Source organism: Cryptomeria japonica, chromosome 10 (assembly GCF_030272615.1).
Source record: "Cryptomeria japonica chromosome 10, Sugi_1.0, whole genome shotgun sequence".
NCBI classification, from domain to species: domain Eukaryota; kingdom Viridiplantae; phylum Streptophyta; class Pinopsida; order Cupressales; family Cupressaceae; genus Cryptomeria; species Cryptomeria japonica.
In genome coordinates, this window is record NC_081414.1 from 42,504,062 (window position 1) to 42,525,352 (window position 21,291).

A 21,291-nucleotide genomic window follows, 5' to 3' on the forward strand; every position below is an offset into this window, starting at 1 on the left:
GGACTTTCCAGACTTAGCCAAATCTCAGGATCAGGACTTCACTCTAGCAGGACCTGCCATCCTATTGATCTCCCCGACAGCACTCATCTTGCAAAGGCTAACAAACAAAACCCCAAAAGACCTAGAAAACAAACCCTAGAAAGCAAAAAGCAGGGGTCCCCATTTGCAATGGGGCGATGTGTGAAAACGTCATAACAGGTTGGAACCTCAAACTTCTCTCATAGAGAAGAATGCATGACAACGGCTGATACCTCAAACTTCTCTCACAAAGAAGAATGCACAACAAGGGTTGATACCTCAAACTTCTCTCACAGAGAAGAATGCACAACAAGGGTTGATACCTCAAACTTCTCTCACAGAGAAGAATGCATTATAAAACATATCAGGTAATCATTGATGCTGAAAACTCCCTCTCAGCAAGAGCTTCATTTTCCACAATTCCAAGCTTGTCTCGAAAGTGCACAAATTTCACTTTCGCAAGAGGCTTGGTGAAAATGTCAGCCATTTGTTCCTCAGTACAAATGTATCTCAACTAAACAACATTCCTTTGTACCATATCTCTGATATAGTGGTACTGAATCTCTACATGCTTCGTTCTGTCATGAAATACTGGATTGACTGAAAGCTTTACACAGCTTTGGTTATCACAATGTATGATGGTAGGCTCCAATGATTGGCCAAACAAACCTACAAGAAGCTTACGAAGCCACACTGCTTAGTGGGTTGCTACACATGCTGCAATGTATTCTACCTCTGCAGTGCTCAGAGCTAGTGAAGACTGCTTCCTGCTACACCGAGAAATCATAGCAGATCCCAAGCTGAAGCAACAACCAGAAGTGCTCTTCCGATTAGTAACACTCCCTGCCCAATCAGAATCGGAATATCCTTCAAGAGTCAGATCCATATTGGAAGAGTATTTCAAGCCATATCCAACTGTGCCACACAAGTATCTCAAGATATGCTTGACTGCAACTAGATGTATTTGTCTAGGTTCACTCATGAACTGTCTAAGTGCACTCACTGCATAACAAATATCTGGTCTAGTGTTAACTAGATACATCAGGGACCCAATCAATTGCATGTACATAGTAGGGTCCACAAGATCTGAACTAGCTGCAGCTTCCCTTAATTTCTTCAAGTTAGATTCCATGGGTGTGGACATGGATTTACAATCTGTCATTCCAAATCTCTTCAAGATATCGATGGTGTATTTACCTTGACTTAGGATAATCCCATTGGGCCTCTGCCACACCTCCAACCCTAGAAAGAAGTGCATAAGTCCTAAGTCCTTCATCTCAAATTCTGAAGTCAACTCCTTACATCTATCAATGAGATGATCTTCTCCAGTAACAAATAGGTCATCAACATAAAGTACCAAGATCAACATATCACCATAGAATATTTTGAAGAAAGTTTGGATCAGCATCATTTTTGCAAAAACCCAAACCCACTAAGTATTTATCAATTCTTTCATACCAAGCCCGAAGAGCCTGTTTAAGACCATATAGGGCTTTCTTCAATTTACACACATGAGACTCTTTCTCATGAATCATGAACCCCTCAGGTTGCTCGATGTAGACTTCTTCTACAATCACGCCATTGAGAAAAGCAGTCTTCACATCCATCTGATGCAACTTCCATCCCTTAGCTGCTACAATAGCAATGATGGTTCTAATGGAAGTATAGCGAGCAACAGGAGCAAATGTTTCTTCGTAGTCTATTCCTTCATGTTGAGAAAAACCACGAGCCACAAATCTAGCTTTGTACTTTTCAATGCTGCCATCGGCTGCATGTTTTATTTTGAACAACCACTTGGAAGATACAACAGACTTCCCTTTTGGTCTAGGCACAATATCCCACACATTGTTCTTGAGAATGGATTGATACTCCTCATCCATTGCATCTTTCCAAACTTGTTGATTTGAGGCTTCTTCTACACTAGAAGGTTCAGACTCAATAAGATTACACATTAATGCAACATAACTAGAGAATCTTTGTGGTCTTTTGCTTTCCCCGAATGTGCCTCTAGGAGCAGCAAACTGTTATGCTTCCTGCATAGCGTTTCACGCCCAAAGAGGTCTCTTTCGAGAGACAACAATATCCCTAGGCCCATCAGTGGGATCCAAGGGTTCAATTGGATCATTACTTATATCAGGTTCTATAGACTCCCTCTGAATCTCAAGAGTATGATCAACATCCATGTCTTAAGGAGTCTCATCATCCATTTCCATGCATGAGCCCTTTGATTTCCTAAATGCAACATCTTCCTCAAATGTGACGTCCTTGCTAACCTCTATTTGCTTCTGTCTAGGAATGTAAATACGGTAAGCTTTGGAGGTTTCATTGTAGCCTACAAATATTCATCTCTTGCCAGAAGGCTCCAACTTGGTTCTCTTGTCCTTGGGAATATGCACATACACAGGACAGCCAAATATTCTCAGGTGGCTAATATGAGGCTTGATACCTGAAAAGGCTTCTTCAGGAGTCATATTTTGTAGTATCCAATGGGGACATCTATTCTGAACATACACTGTTGTTCTAAAGGCTTCTGCCCATAGGAAAATCTAAAGGTCTTGATCATGAATAGCTTTTGCGGCTTCAACTATGGATCTGATCTTCCTTTTAACAACCCCATTTTGTTGAGGATTGTAAGGGACACAGAACTCCCTCTTGATCCCTGCCTCAATACAGAAATCACGAAAGCTACCCGAGATGTACTCACCTCCATTATCAGACCTTAAAATTTTAATTTTCTTTCCAGACAAGTTTTCTACAAGAGCTTTAAACTCTTTAAACTTACCTAGGACTTCATCAGACTCTTTAGACCTTAAAAAATAAATCCAAGTCTTCCTAGAGTAGTCGTCTATAAAAGTTACATAGTACAAACATCCACTTAGGGATGGAGTTGACATTGGACCACATAAATCTGAATGTACAAGATCTAGTATTTCTTTAGACCTACTTTCACTGCTATGTAAAGGACTTTTAACATTTTTACCCATAGCACAACCTTTACAAGTACCATCATTTATGTGAATAAGTTTAGGAATACCTTTTACCATCTTTTCCAGAGATGGAAGTCCCCTGAAGTGAAGATGTCCAAGTCTTTTGTGCCAGAGTTCGCTGGAACTGGAAGAATCATAAATAAGAGCTTGAACTGGGAGAGTGGAGAGTTTGTATAAACTCTCATGTCGATTTCCGATCACACGAGCAGTCTTGATGCTGGAGTTCTTAGGCCAAGCAAGAACTCTTCCTTCAGAAATTGCAATTTGATATCCCTTATCCTCCAAGGCTGAAATAGACACAAGGTTCCTCTTGATCCCTGGTACGAACAATACATCACTTAGGTGTAGAGAAACTCCAGATTCAAGTTTTAGAGATGTAGCACCAACTCCTTTTACAACATAGCGAGCATCATCCCCAATAATGACTTGAAGATGTGACTCTTTCTCCACTAGATCAAAAAGGTGCTCCCGATGACCAGTGATATGTCGAGAGGCTCCACTATCAATTAACCATGTATCACTGTTTGTAGGAACATTGCTTGATAATGCTGATATGAAAAGAAAACCATTGGAGTTATCTTCATTATCCTTCTGAGATGAGACTTCATTGAAGTTTGCTCCTTGATGATTAGGTCTTGTCAAACAATCCTTTGCAAAGTGACCAAACTTGTCACACCTAAAACACTGGATGCGAGAGAGATCTTTCTTCCTCTTCCTAGAATCAGGTGCAAAATCTGATTTGAAATCTCTATTCCTTTTGAAGTTGCCTTTCTTCCAATACTTTCGTTTCTTGGTAGACTGAGTGGCAAGAACATGTGTATCTTCATTTTGAGAACTTTTGACAATTCCTCTGGCAGTTAATCTTGATTCTTCTTGAATGCAATCTACATGGAGTCGATCAAACTTAGGTAATTTTGACCTTCCACTTATGCTTTGGATAAATGGCTCCCATGAATGAGGCAGACCATTCAAGGCTAGCATAACAAGGTCTTTATCTATCACTTGATCCCCAATTGAGCATAGTTGATCTCTCAATTCTGAAATTTTCATGAAGTAGGTGATGACTGAATCTCCTTTTGCCATCTTCACTTGGTGGAGTTGCTGTCTCAAGGCAAGAGCCCTACTTACGTTGTTAATCTCATATAAACCCTCCAAGATCTTGAACATATCTCTTGCAGTTGTCATCTTGGAGATGAGAGGCACCAGGTGATCCCTCACGGAGTCGATTAATATCTTCTTCACCTTGATTGCATTCTTCTTGAATTGCAGTTTCTCCTCATGATCTTCAGGTTCAGATAAATCCTTCTCCTCTATGAATTGAAGAAGATCATTTTCTTCAAGTGCAATAAGCACTCTAAACTTCCATGAGGTGAAGTTAGATGCGCCTTCAAGCCTATCTTCGACTTTAAGACTGTTCACCATTTTCGAGACTTAGAGGTCCTGCTTGATGGAGAGAGAGAGAGGAGAGAATGTTTAGAAGTTATAGAGAATCTGATCACGATCTTCTTTCACCGTGGCTCTGATACCATGTTAAATTTTATGATCAGATTAGATGACACAATAATTCATACAAATGCACAACTATTACCCTGGGAAAACCTTCCTCTTGAAGGTGAAAAACCCAGCAATTAAATATGACTTTATTATTTCAAATGTGTCAAGAGATTTTACAAAGGACTTTGCTTCACTCTTGAAGATATATATAATAATAATTCAATATGGAGAATATCTGATCTGCAATAAGGAATAGGAATTCCTTTGTTGATCCTCAACCTACTGTAGATTGTCTTCTATCTGCCATACACTATCAATGAACTATTATATATGTCTTCGATCTGCTATGCAATCTCCATGAAATGTCTGTTGTGTGTTATACGATATCCACGAACTATCCGCTGTGTATAATTTGATATCCACAGACTATCTGCTATGTGTGTTATGATATCCACGGACTATCTGCTATGTATGTTGTATTTGGAGAAGGATGCAAACCTTCATATGTATACCCGATCGAGTGAGCCTTCAACCATCGCAACTCCTACAAACGTCGGTTTCCAATCACACGTTATGATTTTGCATTGGTTAAGTTAATTACACAACGGTTCATTAATCATGACTCTTGAAGGTTGACGGGATTTATTTAACTCAACATATTAATGAATGATTACATTTTAGATTTACGCAAATCGTGTTTACTTTAATCATTTTATGTTCAACTATTTAATTTGTTTAAGGCCGATAGGCCAATTAGGCCAATTAGTTATGTCGTTAGTTTTGAAGGATATCGACCGAAGGTATTTCATCAACACCTCCACCTCACCAAAATGAGATTTAGGGTAGCACCCCTCATGGGGATAGAGAGAGCGAGAGAGGTAAGAGCAAAGTTACCAATTTGGGTATGGATATGAATACAGATACTAGTACGAGTACGGATTCGCAAGTATGACAATTTTTTTCCTTGGATACGGGTACATGTACGTCCTTACATGTATATGTATCTATATATACGCGTGTATACATATATATATTATGATATATAGAATATTATATTATAATGTAATATATATAATATTATATTAGAATAATATTGTAATACAATATAATATATATTATAATATTATAATATATGTGAATTTATAAAAGATATAAAATTAATGAATAAATAACAAATTTTAATAAACATTATTAAAGATAAATGAAGGCAATTGAATAAACATATTGAATAAAAATAAAATTAAAAATTCATTTAGTAACAAAATATAAGGATATTAAATTTTATTTGAAAATTAAAACAAAAGACTTCAAATAAAACAAACCATTATCTTATCGTGGACAACCAAGGCAATCAACTGATTGACACGATATTGCAGTTGTGGGAGAGGAGTCGTACACGCCTAGCTAGTAGTGGGATTCAGAACAACTCCTCCTGTGCTCGAATGTATAGTATCTAGTCTTGCAGTGATCAACATGTCACCCGAAGAATCGAACACAACTAGCCGAAAAACACCGAAAAACTATCTTTTATAAACTATATTACCCGAACCCTAGTTGTATGGATTTTTTTGGCAAATGACGATGAATTTTTTCAGCAATTTCCCCAATGATGTATCTGAATGAATCCGCAACGAACCCGAGGCCAAACTAGACCTGACTCTGATTTTGGGCCTCCCGAGAAGAACCCAGTAACTTAGAGGTAGAGAGATAGGTCTAGATCTTAGGGGAGCAAGGAGAGAGTGAGATAGAGAGTATTAGATAGGGGATAGAGGAAGAGTAACAAGGAGATAGATATGTCTAGAAGATAAAGTGAGTGAGATAGAGAGAGCAAAAGAATGCTGATAGGAGCCTATTGATTGCTAAAATCTGACTGTTTGAAAATTTATAAGATCTTCTTATAACTCCTAGAGATATGAAACCACTCTCAAACATCTTGCCAATATATAAATGAAATATAACTTGAAGTATAAAAAAGGAAATATTTAAATGTTATTTCATGTATATATTCTACTGAAGAGAATGAGACTGACTTGAAAAAAAAAAAATAGATAATTTTTTGCATCTAGGCTTCTTTTTTTAATGCAGATGAGTTTTTGCTAGAGACTTGCCGAGTTTTTGTGAGAAACTCACCAAAAACTTGACGGGTTAGGAAATCTATAATATGTTCCCTAAATTCAGTAATATGCATGTTTACGAAAAGTATTTTTACTATTTTAAGTGTTTATAATGTTCAAAAATTTAGCCAAGCTTTTCCTTGAATTTTCACTTAGTCCCAAAATTTAAATTTTTTTAGGTCAGCTGTCATTGCCAAGTTCAAATTTATATATATTTATATAGGAAATCAATAATATGTTCCCTAAATTCAGTAGTATGCATGTTTATGAAAAGTATTTTTACCATTTTATGTGTTTTTAATGTTCAAAAATTTTGCCAAGTTTTTCCCTGAATTTTTGCTTAGTCCCAATATTTAATTTTTTTTGGGTTAGTTGAGTCATTGCCAAGTTTAAATTTTTCAACTATGGTCTGACTTAGTCCAAGGGGTTGAGCTTAGTTGGTTAAAGCATTGAGTTCTCAATGTGGAGACCCAAGTTCAACTCCCATGAGGAACACCTTTGTGTAGAATTCTAAGTTGTGACTTTTGGTCTTCCATTGGTTGTTTAAAGTGGATTTCTAAGTTGTGACCCTTGGTCTTCCAATTGTTGTTTCTAGTTTGGTGCTTGAAAGGAGCTACTATTTGTAATAAGTTTGCTCGAAAGGAGCTAGTATTTGTAATAAGTTTGTAACGTGGATAATCAAAGGAGCAAAAAATGAGCTTTGTGATTCTATGATACTTAATACAAAAAACTATGGTCTGACTTAGGAAAGAAGAATAGATCCATTTATAAAACTGCTGTGCATTAAATGTTTACTAAATTAGGGGACATTTTTTTCATACACAACCATAATGCAAGGGCATTTGAATATTTGACAAAATGGTCATAAATGTGATTCAAGTATCATACTATAAATGTACATTAACATAGGAAATAAATGCACAATAAGAAAATATAAAAAATTGTCCTTTATAGAATTAATAAAGGAGTGCATTAATTAACCTTGCAATTAGGGGTTAGCTATCATTCAGATGATCAATTCTTTTGCCTTTATGTATCTGAAAATTTCATTTCTGACTTCAATGAAGAACAGAACAACAATCTTTTCTTTTCCATTTTCTTATTTTTTCTCCTATACTTGTTTTCCTTTCTCTCAGTTACCATTACAGATCCATATGTATGCTACACTTACTGTATTTAAGTGCTTCAATATGATTCACGCCTAGGGTAGAGAGGTAACATCCTTCCCCCATGAAAGCAAGTTCCCAAATTCAAACCTCACAGGTACCCCTTGCATGTGGTTTGATGAGATACTAGAGGGAGCACTCCACTACAGTGGCAAGTGATGGGAACTACAAAAATTGTATGATAATAATGTACAATAGTGGGTACTATCTCCCAACCCATGTAAGAAAGGCAAGACATGATTTGCCAATATTAGAAAATAAATTGATTTTCACCTATATAACACATCTAACTTCCAACAATTTAGTGATTTGTCCATCAGATTGCAAATCAAATCTTGATCACAGCACTACCCTGTTCTTCGAATCCTTACAAGCCTTTTCCCTCAACATGGCAAGAGGGCCTAAGGTCTCATATTAACCCAGACCTCTTGAACCTGCACAATTCAATTTCTACTTTCTTCCTCTGCTGCAGAATATAGCATTTATCTTTGACTAACAAAATTTTTTATATGCTTTTCCATAGCCCAATAGCATAATCATGTCCTGATATAAATTCATAGAAAGCAATGGAGAATATATTCGAATATATGGATTTGTACTGACTGATATTTAACAAGATATACAGATGATAGTAGAGCAACCTCAGTAAGCATCATTATATAGATGTTGGGGGTTGTGTATCAATAGGCAATCATTTGATTAAAATTAATTAATATTATAACAGTTCCATGATTCTAGTAAAGACACCAATAACATCAGGACTATATAAAGTGGCATTGGCTTGTAGTGTGGAATCAACCTTTATCAGTTGAAGCCAGTGGTTAAAAGATAAATTGAATGATTTAATGTAAACATCGTCCTAACATTTGCAGCTTATAGGGGTGGCATTGGCACACCTCCACTACAACATGACATGAGACTTCAGAAATTTGGACTAGAGTTTAATTTCAAAGTTGATTTTGGTCAGTTTTGTGAGAAAAAGAAAAGGCGAAAAAAAGATGCTTCATGAGGAAGGAATCTCACAGAATCATTACACTGTGATGTTGTACTACAGATTATTTCTTGGTAATTTTTATGTGTTCTATTGCTATGCTTTGGAGAGATTGTGCATTGCACAGATATGATACTAAAGAACAAATCAAGTTCTTATTTTATATAGGAATTTGTTCCATTGTTGAGTGTGAATGTACCCCATTTGGTTTGGTTGTGCATATTTGTTTTCTATTTCCTGTATTACATGTTCACGCTTGTGAAATTGAACTAATTTTAAATTATTGTGCATCTAGACTTATGCCAATGATGCAGAATTATAGTTCAGGGTCTCAGACCATCAATGGGGGTATATATAGGAGGTTTCACTGTCCACATTTGACTTCCCTTCAAGTTGAGGATCAATACAGCAACATAACACTATAATCACATTCCGCCCCACACATTCAAAGCAAAGTAGCATGGACACAGACACAGATAAAAATACGGATATGGTATCCAATACAGATATAGCCATTCTTTAAGACCCCGAATATGGATAAGGCTAGATACAACATTCACAAAAAACATAGACATATATTTAACGCAATTTTCTAAGTTATTAGAGGATATTTTCATTACTTCAAAAGCAATATAGACACATATTGATACATAAAAAATTATAAGTTGATTTAACAATTTACAATATGCAAAAATAGTAGAGTTGTATTGGAAGATAACCCAAAAAAATGGGTCGCTAAAATAGAAAAACATTTCATTTGTCTTTCTCATTTGGTGTAGGTTGTGTTTATACCAATTTATTTTTTTTAATTGCATAAATGAAGTTTTTTTCAATTAAATTTAAGAAGATTTACATCAGATTTTTAAAAAATCAAATCACATAGTATTTGGCATGATAGGAAAACCAAGGTTTTTTGGGCACGCCTGGGTACAAAATCAGGCATGTATCCGGGCCGTATCAGATACGTATCCATATTGGATACAGGGATATGTGCACCTAAAGAGGGACTAAGGAGCATCCAGCTCCTCTGATTCAAAGTAATTATAGAATGCTAGTTTTCTTCCATATATGTTTCAATCTTAAGTGACCAAAAATATGCAGTTGTGAAAGACACATGGGATTATGCCATCTTTGAAATAAAAGATAGATAGAAATAGGGGAACATGATCTGTAGCACAATTAACCCGTGATCTGCCATGCCACTCAACATGATATGGCATTGGGGTGAAAATGAAAGACTAAGCACCATGAATGGCCTTGGGTTGACATGCAAGGCTTAAAAGCTTTATGAGCAGATCCTTATGATGCATTACTGTTTATTCCTAGTCCCTTCTTGTTTAGTATCTCAATAATACATATGTGCTGTAGATGTTTCTATATAATGTGTTATTCCTCAAAGCTTTACAAATATTGAGCAGTGTTTATGCCAATAGAAATCAATATCTACAAGCAGGAGGATGTTTCAGGTTTCCAATAGATGGGCTGTACAAAATAACGGAAAGATCAGTCTAGGGTCAACAAATGCCCGGTGCACTGTACTTATACTGTAGCTTAGCTTACAGCATATTAGACCACCCCATATTTCATGTAAGGAGGCACCTTATGTGCTACCACAATACAAAGTACGTTATATATATTATAAAGTACAGAATACAAAAAACAAAGTATATTATCCCAATATAAAGTGCTGCTCTTTTCAATACAATCACCAGGTTTCATTGGACCCGAATCAAAATATTGATCTAAAATGACATAGAATGTGCATTACTTACAGTTGTAATCTCTCCATCCAATTGTTTGACTCTCAAGATCATAAATAACTAGCTTATTTTTCAGCAGCAAATCTGTCAAACCAACAAGAGTCAGTCCAGATACTCGTGAGAAAAAAACAAGAAACCTCAAATTTTAAACCTAGCTATTAAACACAACCTCAAAGATTGCAAAGATTTAGAATTCTCCAGTTTGTTGCTTTTAAAACTATTATCGCAAATTATTTTTATTTTTAAACATTTATTTATTGATCTTCTAGGAAAATACAATGTTAAGATGAGAATAATGATATGCACAGAATATGGAGGTATGTAATGCACACAATGGAGACCTCCGATCCAAGAAGAATTAGAAGGGAACACTGATATGTACACAGAACAGCTATTTGCACAAAGAAAAGCAACGAGCTATCTACAACAGTATATCAGTCAACATCAGTAAAAGAGCAAAGATAAACAGAAAATTAATGTCTTCATTGACAATATAAATGGATGTTGTAGTCGGCATAAAATGCCTATTGTTATATTTGATAATATTTGTTATCTGCCAAGGTATTAATTGTTTGTATTAAGTGGGTTGTCACTCTCGGGTAGTTAATGTGTCCAGTGGTTGACGGTTGTGTTCCTCTCGGCAACTGTTGGGTCTCCTAAATATGTTGTGTACTGCCAAGGAAGAGAGTCTGGTAGAATCGGATCTCTTGTAATCCTTGGCCGACCATCTGTGGTCTTCTCCTCTGTAATAATTTCATGTGCGAATAAAGACATATTTTACTACTGTGTCTGGTATGCGTTGTCATGTATATTATTATTTTCTGTAATTGATTTATCAGATATAACAGTAAACAGATGTACCTGATCCAAGTGCATTACAGATTCATTGGAATCAAGTTGTTATAAGTCATATAAATAGGAAAGGAAAGGGGTAAGTTGGATGGTTGGCCTCAATATAGAAACATCAACTGCCCTTAAGTAAAAAATTAAATGAATCATAATTCAAGCAAATCATAGCATAGCCATGTAATAGCATTCTTTTATTCATATTCTTGTCCTATTTTGGTTTTATTTATGAATTTTTTACTTTTTCTCTACATCTATCACAACCTCTAGAATCATTGTCATCCTTGCAACTCTGATCAGGGGAAGTCTAGGAAGCAGATGGTGGAGCAACATTAGGTGGAACTGAGATAAAAGTGAATGATGCTAAAATCATCACTCGCGTGAGACATTGGAATGAAGCGGAAGTAGAAAATGCCAGCACAACTCAAGAGCTCAAACTATCTCACACATTCTATCATTCCTTAAGTACTCAAACTGCCACCGTAGTAAAACTCTTACTCTGTTTGGCTAAACAATCTGCTTCTCCTACTCTATTTTTTTATGCTGATACTCAGTTCGTAAGTTCTTTAATCTAGTTGTGTCCATCTCGGGTGCTATGGTATTAGACTTCCAATCATCTACAGTAGTAACATTGTGTTGGCAACTCAAATTCTGGATAAGACCCGTGTATTAATAACAAATCAGCTCATGCTGTTTATTTTGAATCTCAAGCTACATCTATAGATTAACCAACAGAGCCTCAAGCTAGGTTATCCTAGCTTCCTTGGCCTTCTAATCAATTCACATGTTGTAATCCTTAGTAATCTCACATTTACATTGCACGTTTCAATTATTTTTGACACATTCAAAACTTCTCTTGTTCTTAACATCAATATACAGCCATTGTGCCTCTGTCTGATAAAGCCAGGTAATCCATAATTTTTGAGATTACATCACCTTATGCTTTGTCACCTATAATATGGTCCCTCGTTAACTCCTGAATAGAACTACACGCCAAACAGTAGTTAATCAAATTTCAAATATTCTCAAAATAGAGATCTTGTATTTTATTAGAAAAGTGGATCTATGGTAACATTCCGCTATGTTAGAATCATAGAACTCAACAGTTATCCTAAAATAAAGGCTTTGATAATTTCCTGTGCAAGGCCTACCAAATAACCCAGCTTCCTTTTATTTTACCTTGAAGAAGAGGCCAAAACAACCTACTGTTAGTTGACTACTCACATTAGTTGAAATGGGCTTATGCAGACACAAGCTGCCCAAAAATGCTGTCCAAAGGGAGACTGTCTATAGAAATTGTTGTCAATTGAGAGACTGTGTGCAGGGAGGCTATCAGAAAGGTTCACTTGGAGGAATCTGGATTTCTGTAGGTTGGTCTGAAATTCATATTGGCTGCTCAATACACTCAAAAATTTGAAGTTCCTTTGTACTCTGGCGAGGCTCTGCGGACAATGATTTCTTGGAGGATCAAAAACTTTTTTGAAATAAGGTGAATGCATATTGTACTGAAAGTATGAAAAGTTATATATTATTCCATTTATGTTCCAAACTTCAAGCGCATGTGGATAGAGAGTGAACAGTGTCAAAACAGGGGCATTTAATATTTAATCAATTTTCTTTGACCTGCTTCATCAATCTAGCAATACAAGGCTATGATGGGTTGGCAAGGGTCTCGTGTTGCAAGGGGTATATTAGCTATGTTCTGAAGCTGAGTGGGAAGGCTAAACACCCATTTCATCTGAGAAGGCTGTGAAGGAACCTAATGGGAAGAGAAAATTTGATGAGACTGGAAAATGTGTGTAATGGGTGACAAATTGCTATTCTGGAGGGGAGGATCAACAGACCTGCTAGGACTAGTTGTATGATTGGAAAAATGGGTGGATCTGCTGCAAAGCTTGTCCAAGGTGAAAACTCTTGTGGGCTAGCTTCTAGGGTTTACCAGATGAAAGGGGCACTTGGTGAAAGATTGAGGTGAGTTTAAGATGGGGTTGGTATCTATCTATAACGCATCTGTTTAAAGGAGAATCTTCGAAGGAATGGGGTGGGTAGGGGTATCTAAATCATCAATTTAAAGGGCCCATAGGAAGAGGATCCAAAGCAAGAAGTTTAATGGGGGGCTTGGTTTTGGACTGTTAACCCACTGCATACTTAAAAAATTTCCTGTTGTAAATGTTGTTCAGAGCTTTTCTCTACCAAAAAATGGTGGGTTTGGTGTGGTGCACTACTTTTATAGCCTTCATTAATAGCCTCAAACTCAAAACTAGCAATGATAAATTCATTGTCTAGTAAATAGCTCAACATTAATCTATGAACTTGTTAATCATATTAGTCCAACTTGTTGCATTTTGTACATGTTGCTTGACAATTGTTCTCCTTCAGCAGGATGCACTCACCAAATTGTTGTATGTAGCTTTTCCCTCCCAAACAATGGCGGGTTTGGTGATGTGCACTACTTTTGTAGCCTTGGCTAATAGCCTCAGACTCAAAACTACCAATGCTACATTCATCATTTGGTAAATAGCTCGATATCAGTCTATAAACTTGTTAATCATATTAGTCCAGCTTGTTAGTTTTTATTAGTTTTTTTTTATTATTCCGAACTTTTAGTTGGGGACATTTCTATCCTTTAGCATGACAACATTTACTTTTCTTATGTTTAGATTGGATTCTAAAATCTGTAAGTAGTTATTCTTACTTTAGACGTTTTTTTTGCTTTAGTTGCATTTCTGCTTTATGCACTATGTTTCACTTATTGATAATTCCTCTAGGATAACCTGAATTTACTTAATGAAAAGCAAAGGTGAGATCTTTCAGAAGTTTCAAGAGTTCAAAGCTCTTGTGAAAAATCAGACACATAGAAATATTAAGTTTAAGGTCTAACAGACTAACAGTGTAGGCAAGTATACCTCCAAGGATTTTGCTGGCTTTTACAGAGATGCAAGGACCAATAGGGAGTTGATGCCTTACAACTCTCAACAGAATAGTGTTGTAGAGAGGAAGAATGGGTCCATTATAGAGATATCAAAGGCCATGATTCATGACCTAGATTTGCCCATGTTTCTTTGGGCAAAGTCATGCAATTGTGTGGTTAACATTTTGAATAGATGTGTCCTCAAAAGAAGTTTAAGAACAAGACTCCAAAGGAAGCTTTCACTAGAGAGAAACCAAACATTTATCATTTTTAGGTGTTTCAGAGTCCTATTAACATTCATGTGCCAAAGAAGAAGAGGACAAATTTTTAACCTTCCAATTTGAGGGTGTGTTTGTGGGATACAATGAGTCAAATGCTTACAAGGTCTACATTTCATCATATAGGAAAATAGTAGACAGCTGAAATATTAAGTTTGATAAGGATGCTTGGTCCTCTAAATCTCAAAAGCCTCTTAAATTGAGGTTGAGAGAAGTGAATACAGAACTGCTCCGGGTGCTGATCTGAAAGTACAGCCTAACAATGGGAACAAGTTAACATCCAAAGACTTTGATGGATTTAGCAGAGATTTAGGAAACAAGAAGGATCTGGCTATGCCTTACAACCCTCAACAAAATGGGATTGCAAACAAGAAGACCAAGCCCATTATAGAGACATCACCCATTATAGAGACATCAAAGGCAATGATCCATGACCTAGATTCGCCCACATTTCTTGGAGCAGAGGCATGCACCTATGTTGTTTACATTTTGAGCAAGTGTGTCCTCACAAGGTGTTGACAGAAAATACTCATTATGAAGCCTTCACAAGGGAACAACCTAACATTTCTCATTTTCACGTCTTCAGAAGTCTTGTCCACATTCATGGCCTAAACTCTCAAGAACCTCCTATTGAAGTTAGGGGGGTAAATAGAATATTGTCCCAACTCCCAAGTGCTAATTTGTAAAGTACAAGAGTGCCAAATGCAATTCAGCTAGGTTCCAATGCAACAGTAGACAACTAGTAAGGCCACCAAAGGCTTCTTTTTTGGGTGAGTAATTCTCTTATGAAGTTTTCAAGTTATGTTGCATTGATGCCTTCCATCATTGATGTGGAGCAGCGGAGCCTACGAGTTTGGAGCAGGTACATTCAAAGCAAGTGTGACGAGATGCCATGGCAACGGATTCACTCCATTAAACAAAATGATGTTTGGAAGATTGTGCCAAGACTAGAAGATTTCAAGTGGTTCTACAAGGTGAAGTAGGCAGATGATGGGAGCTTAGAGAAGTACAAGGCTAGTTTTGTTGCGCAAAGGTTCTTCAAGAGAAAGGGTGTTGACTACAACAGGACCTTTGCTATAATCGTGAGATACACTTTTATCAGGATAATTATGTCTCTTGCATCTTATTTTGGTTGGTCTTTTTTCAAATGGATGTAAAGACAACATTTTTGAATGGTAAAATAGAGGAAGAAATGCATACCAATCAGCTTAGAAGGTTTATGGTGCATGGGCAAGAAACCTTGTATCGACAATCTAGTGATGCTATCCTTATATTATAACCGGAAGCCTTTTTTATTGTGTTATTTCCAAAGGCAATCCTTGAAGTTGTTTTGTATTCATTGTTAAGTCTAGTGATGTGTGTACGAAACAACAATATAAAGAGGTATTTTCATAAGTTTGTTGTCTATGTTTTTTACTATCATGTCCCAAGCAAGGTATTAGATAGTCACAGTATTACTTGTTAAGGTGGATGATTGTATTATCCAATTGCAAGGACTCTAGAATTTTTTTCTGTTGTAAGAATGATTATGCAATTGGTGTAGGAGTTTTGGTATACATAGCAATTTTAGTAGTGGTTAGTTATGCTAGCCAAAGACAAGGGTTTAGATTGGTTGCTTTGTGTTTCATAATGAATGATCATTTATTATGGAATGGTTTTGGAGTCAGATGTCAGATGACCCATTGTTAGAATGGGTGTGTTTAAACTAATGAGGTGTTTTATATTAATTCTAATAAAAGGTTGTGTTGGTTTTGAATAAGCCAATGAAGGGCTTGTAGCTAGGTACTTTCACAGCCTATTAAATTGAAGCTTGATATTGAAGTCGTTGGCTTCAGGATTGAGATAGCAGGAGAGCTCTGAAATGCATGAGGAAGACAAACAGTCGTCCTCCATTGTTGGCCTTGTTGCAGCTCTCTCTCATTGAGTTGATTCAGCTTTGTTCTCTTAGCCACTCTCGGATCATTGGCCCTCTTTTTCACTGATTGGGGTGGTGTCTTGGTTGGTTTTGTGTTGGTTTTAATTTTTCTTATTTCCTTTTTTGAATTGGTTGTTTCTTCCCACCAGTTGTTGGGTGCTAAGGTTGTACTAGGTGTTATTGCAGGGTGAGGAGGAATAATGGAGGGGCAAGGGGCAGAGTTATTAAATGAGGAAGATTTTAATGACGATGTGTCTGGAGAAGAAATCTTATAGATTAGTTTAGGCAAAGGATGATGCTGTGGAAATTCTAATGGGAGCCAAATTTGAGGTGCGGTCTTCCAATGATGGAGGAGTTGGGGGAGGTCAACAAACTAGAGGAGAAATTGGTGCATTGGCTTCTCCTTCCCTAAAAACCCTTGTTGTCAAACCTAACTGTGGCATGCTTGCAGCTGTTGCTAAAGAAGAATTTAGGTTAAAATACATATTGTTTTTTGCTGCCATGGATAGAGAATCTTCTTGCCAAGAAATTCTTCAATTAATGGATCCTCAATGTATGGGGTAAAAATCTAGGGCTTCATGTTTCATTATGTAGAATGACACAAAAAGGCTTATTTGTAATATTTTTTAGACATCATTCAATGCAAAAAAGGGCTCTAAGTAAGGAATTATGAAATATTGGCAAGTCTATTTTTAAGGTAGCCTCTTGGTCTCCAAATATGCTAAATGAGGAGGTTTTGGCATGTACTATGTCCAAATGGGTCACTATTAAAAATCTTCTGCCTCAATTGTTGGTGTTTATCCCTTAGTTGTTGTCACCATTGGGGAAAGTTCTCTGAGTTGAGGAAACCAAAGTTGCCATACCCCATTTGAATGTGAGGGCTCTTGTTTCTCTCTCCCATGGAGTTGAAATATCTGAGTAAAATGGAATAAACTTGGGTAGCCATTTGACTCTTTGCAAGATTGAGGTCCTTTGTGGCCTTAACGCTACTTTCTTTGCAAAAGCGAAGGCCATCAGAAAAGAGATTTCCAAAAATTAAAAAAAGCCAATATCAAGTTTAAACCAGAATTCAAAAAGCAAACAGGTGACAATATTGACAATTCCCCAAATGATTCTCCAACTGAGGATATTTCTATGGACTCTGAAAGTTCTAAAGAAGGCGATACTCCCTTGCGAAAATCTGTTGTTTCCACTAGTAAAGACGAAATGCACTTTGGGCATAAAAAATTGATCAGGAATTAGTTTTAGATAAAATTAAAGAAAAGATAAATCAGGCCAGATTGAAAAACAAGGAAGACTATCTTGAGATGAATTCTGGTGTCTCTTCTGCGATAGAGCCAAAAGGGGATGTAAGGATTGTGTCAAGATAGACAGTTGTGGAGGGCAGCAAGGAAGAGCTAATTCTGAGCTAATTCTAAATAATTCCTTGTTCCTAAGTGATGAGGATTGAGAATTCAATTCTGAGAGTTGCGATAGAAAGGAAAAGAAAAAAAAGGAAAGGAAACAAGTTAGTAGAGAGGATGAGCCAAAGACGGAAAACGGGAAAAAATAGAAAAAAATCCTAAATGCTTTACTTTTGATAGGCTGTACAGAAACCCTAAGGTGGTAAACTCTTCTCTTAAAGACGATGAGCATAAATTGCATTAGTTGGAAATTGAAAAAATATTATCAAGAAATTCTTACGTAGTTCCTCAACTTTCCTTTTCTTCAAGAGGTCAAAGCAATTAGGTTTATGCTTGAAATTAGTCTAAAGTTCATTTGGAAAGATGCTTTACAATTCTACAATAATTATGAGAAAGGAAAGGGAGGCACTGTAACTCTACTTAATAATAGATGGGTCAGGTTTATCAAGGACCATAGATGTTCTAGTGTAACAGAGGGTTTGGCTCATCCTGAAAAAAGATGGTTTTAAACTTGGGGGACTTTAATATGGTGGAAAACAGAGATGATAAAGTGGGTGATATGGGGAATGAGCTGGAAAGGAAATAAGGAATTCTTATAGAAAAAAATGAAGAATAGCTTGATACTTTTTGATCCATTAGAAGGTATGAAAGGTGAAAATAAAGACATTTGGATTACTTGGTGTAATTCCCAAAATGGTAACAAAATAATTTAGTGCAAACTTTATAGGTTTCATGCTTACAATGATTATTTTAGTTTTAATCAAATTGATGATGGGAATTATGTCATACTCGCACATTATCTGATCACCACCCTTGTAATATCCCCTTTTGGGATTCACCTTAATTTAGTCCTGAAACAACAATTCTAGCTTAAAATGAGAATTCTAATACATTTATAAATATAATTTGATTGATTCTAAAGACATTTTACTATAATATTTAAATCATAATGCTAAGAATAATTTTAGAAGATGGAACTTATCTTGATAACTTTCTCTGACTTATGCTGATCATAAACCTCCCATAAACTGATTGCCATCTCCTTACAAACTACTCTAGAACTCTTACAATCTCCTCATAAGTCTTTCCTAAAACTCTTCACTATCTCCTCCTATATTATATATTGATTTCCATATACTCAGAAGTCTCTCATTGCACATAACCTATTCATACCCATCACAATCTTATTATATATCCTTTTAAAGAATGAATAGAAACATCTAATGATGATGTCCTTTCTTGGAGGTTGCCACCCAAGATGCACAACCATTTGTAAAATATTTAAATAGTTTTCAAAATATAATCGCTGCATTTCAAAGGTAATAATTGCTACATAATGCAATTCTCTTCCTTTTGGATATATGTAAATTATCAACTATTGATTAATCTGATCCTTTTTCTAATCGCTGCATTTGATATAATCAAACCTTTTATCTTGCCGTCTTTAGTTATATATTGATTAATGTCTCAGATGGCTTTATTGATATCCTCCGCTGACCCCCTTCCATTCTCTTTATTACTTCCCTTATGTATCATGCATGATGGAATGGTTGTATCGCTTGGTGATTGAAGAGACATATCTCTTCCTAATCATGTCTCTCCATAAGCAGATCACATCTCCTCGGTTTAATAATGATTGTTTGTTAATGAATCGCTAGCCCACAATAGTCTCTATTTCATCACTGTCTGTAGATGTAATCACGTTGGAATATATTAGATTATATTGATTATTTGGGATAAGATGTGTCCATTAATAATATTACTATATTCAATCAAATAGACATATTCCACATTGATGCTGACTGCAATCATCTCATGGCCAGTAATGGATATTAGTTTGATTGCTTCCCTCAACTGGACTAGCTGATAATATAACAATCACTCATTTCCTTATCCGTTCTGCTTAATTATGGTTCATACATACAGAATACACCATATTAGACTAATCATCATAATTTCATTAGTTTCCTTGCCCTTATCAATCCTTCTTGTGCATTGGTCAAATATCCAAGCGAGGCATCATCACTTGTATCATTGTTTTGTCTTCATATATGATTGATAAGCTTAGATGATCGCTGGTTGTTCATACATGGATACCAAATCTCTTAATCACTGTTTGTTTGGTATAAACAATCCGCTGGTATGTATTGTATTTGTCCTCACATAATATCACTACTATGATAGCATTCATCATGTGTATTATCTTGATGAGTCGGGCCACTTCTTTATAGAATCTTTTAAGAAATTATCGCAGACTATGGTCAAAGGAATTGCCCCCCTTAAAACAGTATTTGTGTAATGTATCTTCTGTATGATGGATTGAGGTCCCTTAGAAGATATTGCTATTCCTCACATGGCTTGCTTACTATGATTTGTAATGTTAACTTATATTTCTTCATTAATTAAGTCTTTTTTCTTTCAATAAGAAGATCGGTCCATATAACACTTGGTAAATATCCTTTATAAATGAATCTAGCATTTCATGAGTGTCACTTGTTTCCAAAAGGAGTTTGTCATCCTTAGAGTGTATATATGTTTCAAGTTTGGCCAAGAGTAAAGATCTATTTCTTCTTCTATCAAACTGCTTCACATTCATCATTTAATAATCTTGATTATTCTCAATACATCGTCTTCAAACTATTTTGTTTCAATTGCATCAACTTATTATAAAGATAATACAAGGAGCTTTCTCAATATTAGCAATACTTGACGGAGTCTTGTTTAGGGACATCACAACCCTATTGAGGTTAGAATTCAAATGTATACTAAAGAAAAACCTAATATGATAAGAAAGAAGAGCAATTTCAAGCTTAACAGAGATTTACTTAACATTGAGGACTGTAATGAAGGTATTTTCACTTTGAGGGAAATCAATAGAATAGTGTTCAAGAATATGTCTTATATGGCTAAGAAGATCCAGAATTGTCTATGCATTAACAAGGTGGTCATCGCAACACTTTCTATAGACCAAGATGTAGTCAAGGTAGGTGACAAAAAGGTGCCAAGATGGGATCAAAAAATATCATTGATGTTGTGCATGGATGTGGCAGGTGCATTGATGTGGCCAAAAAGCATGACAGCAACCCATAGAATCCAAATTTGATTTTAAAAGCCATCTTCCAACATCACATGGCTATATGTGGGCTTGATGATACATAGAAGTCAAATCAAGCTTAGTGAAGTACTATAGATCAGCCATAAATCTTATATTAATATTTGCTTTGGTATCATAAAAATCAAAGTAGAGTAGCCATATATCAGTAATAGTCCAATTGTTACCTCTAGATGTTTGCTTTGATATCATAAATCAATGCAGAGCAACTATCAATCAGTAATAGTCCAATAATACCCTTTTAAGGCTCGTAAAGTGTTCAAATTGGTAGTTTCAGATTCTATTGGCAGCACAAT

At 36.0% G+C, this 21,291-nt stretch overlaps 1 protein-coding gene across 1 annotated transcript in view; it reads right to left on the minus strand.

The window, feature by feature from the left end:
- Positions 1–21,291, minus strand: part of LOC131048815 (aspartic proteinase 36) — a 112,193-nt gene that overhangs the window by 35,311 nt on the left and 55,591 nt on the right. Inside the window, exon 9 of the mRNA XM_057982888.2 lies at positions 10,543–10,614. Within this exon, the coding sequence (XP_057838871.1) occupies positions 10,543–10,614 (72 nt within the window). The remainder of the gene's footprint in view (positions 1–10,542; positions 10,615–21,291) is intronic.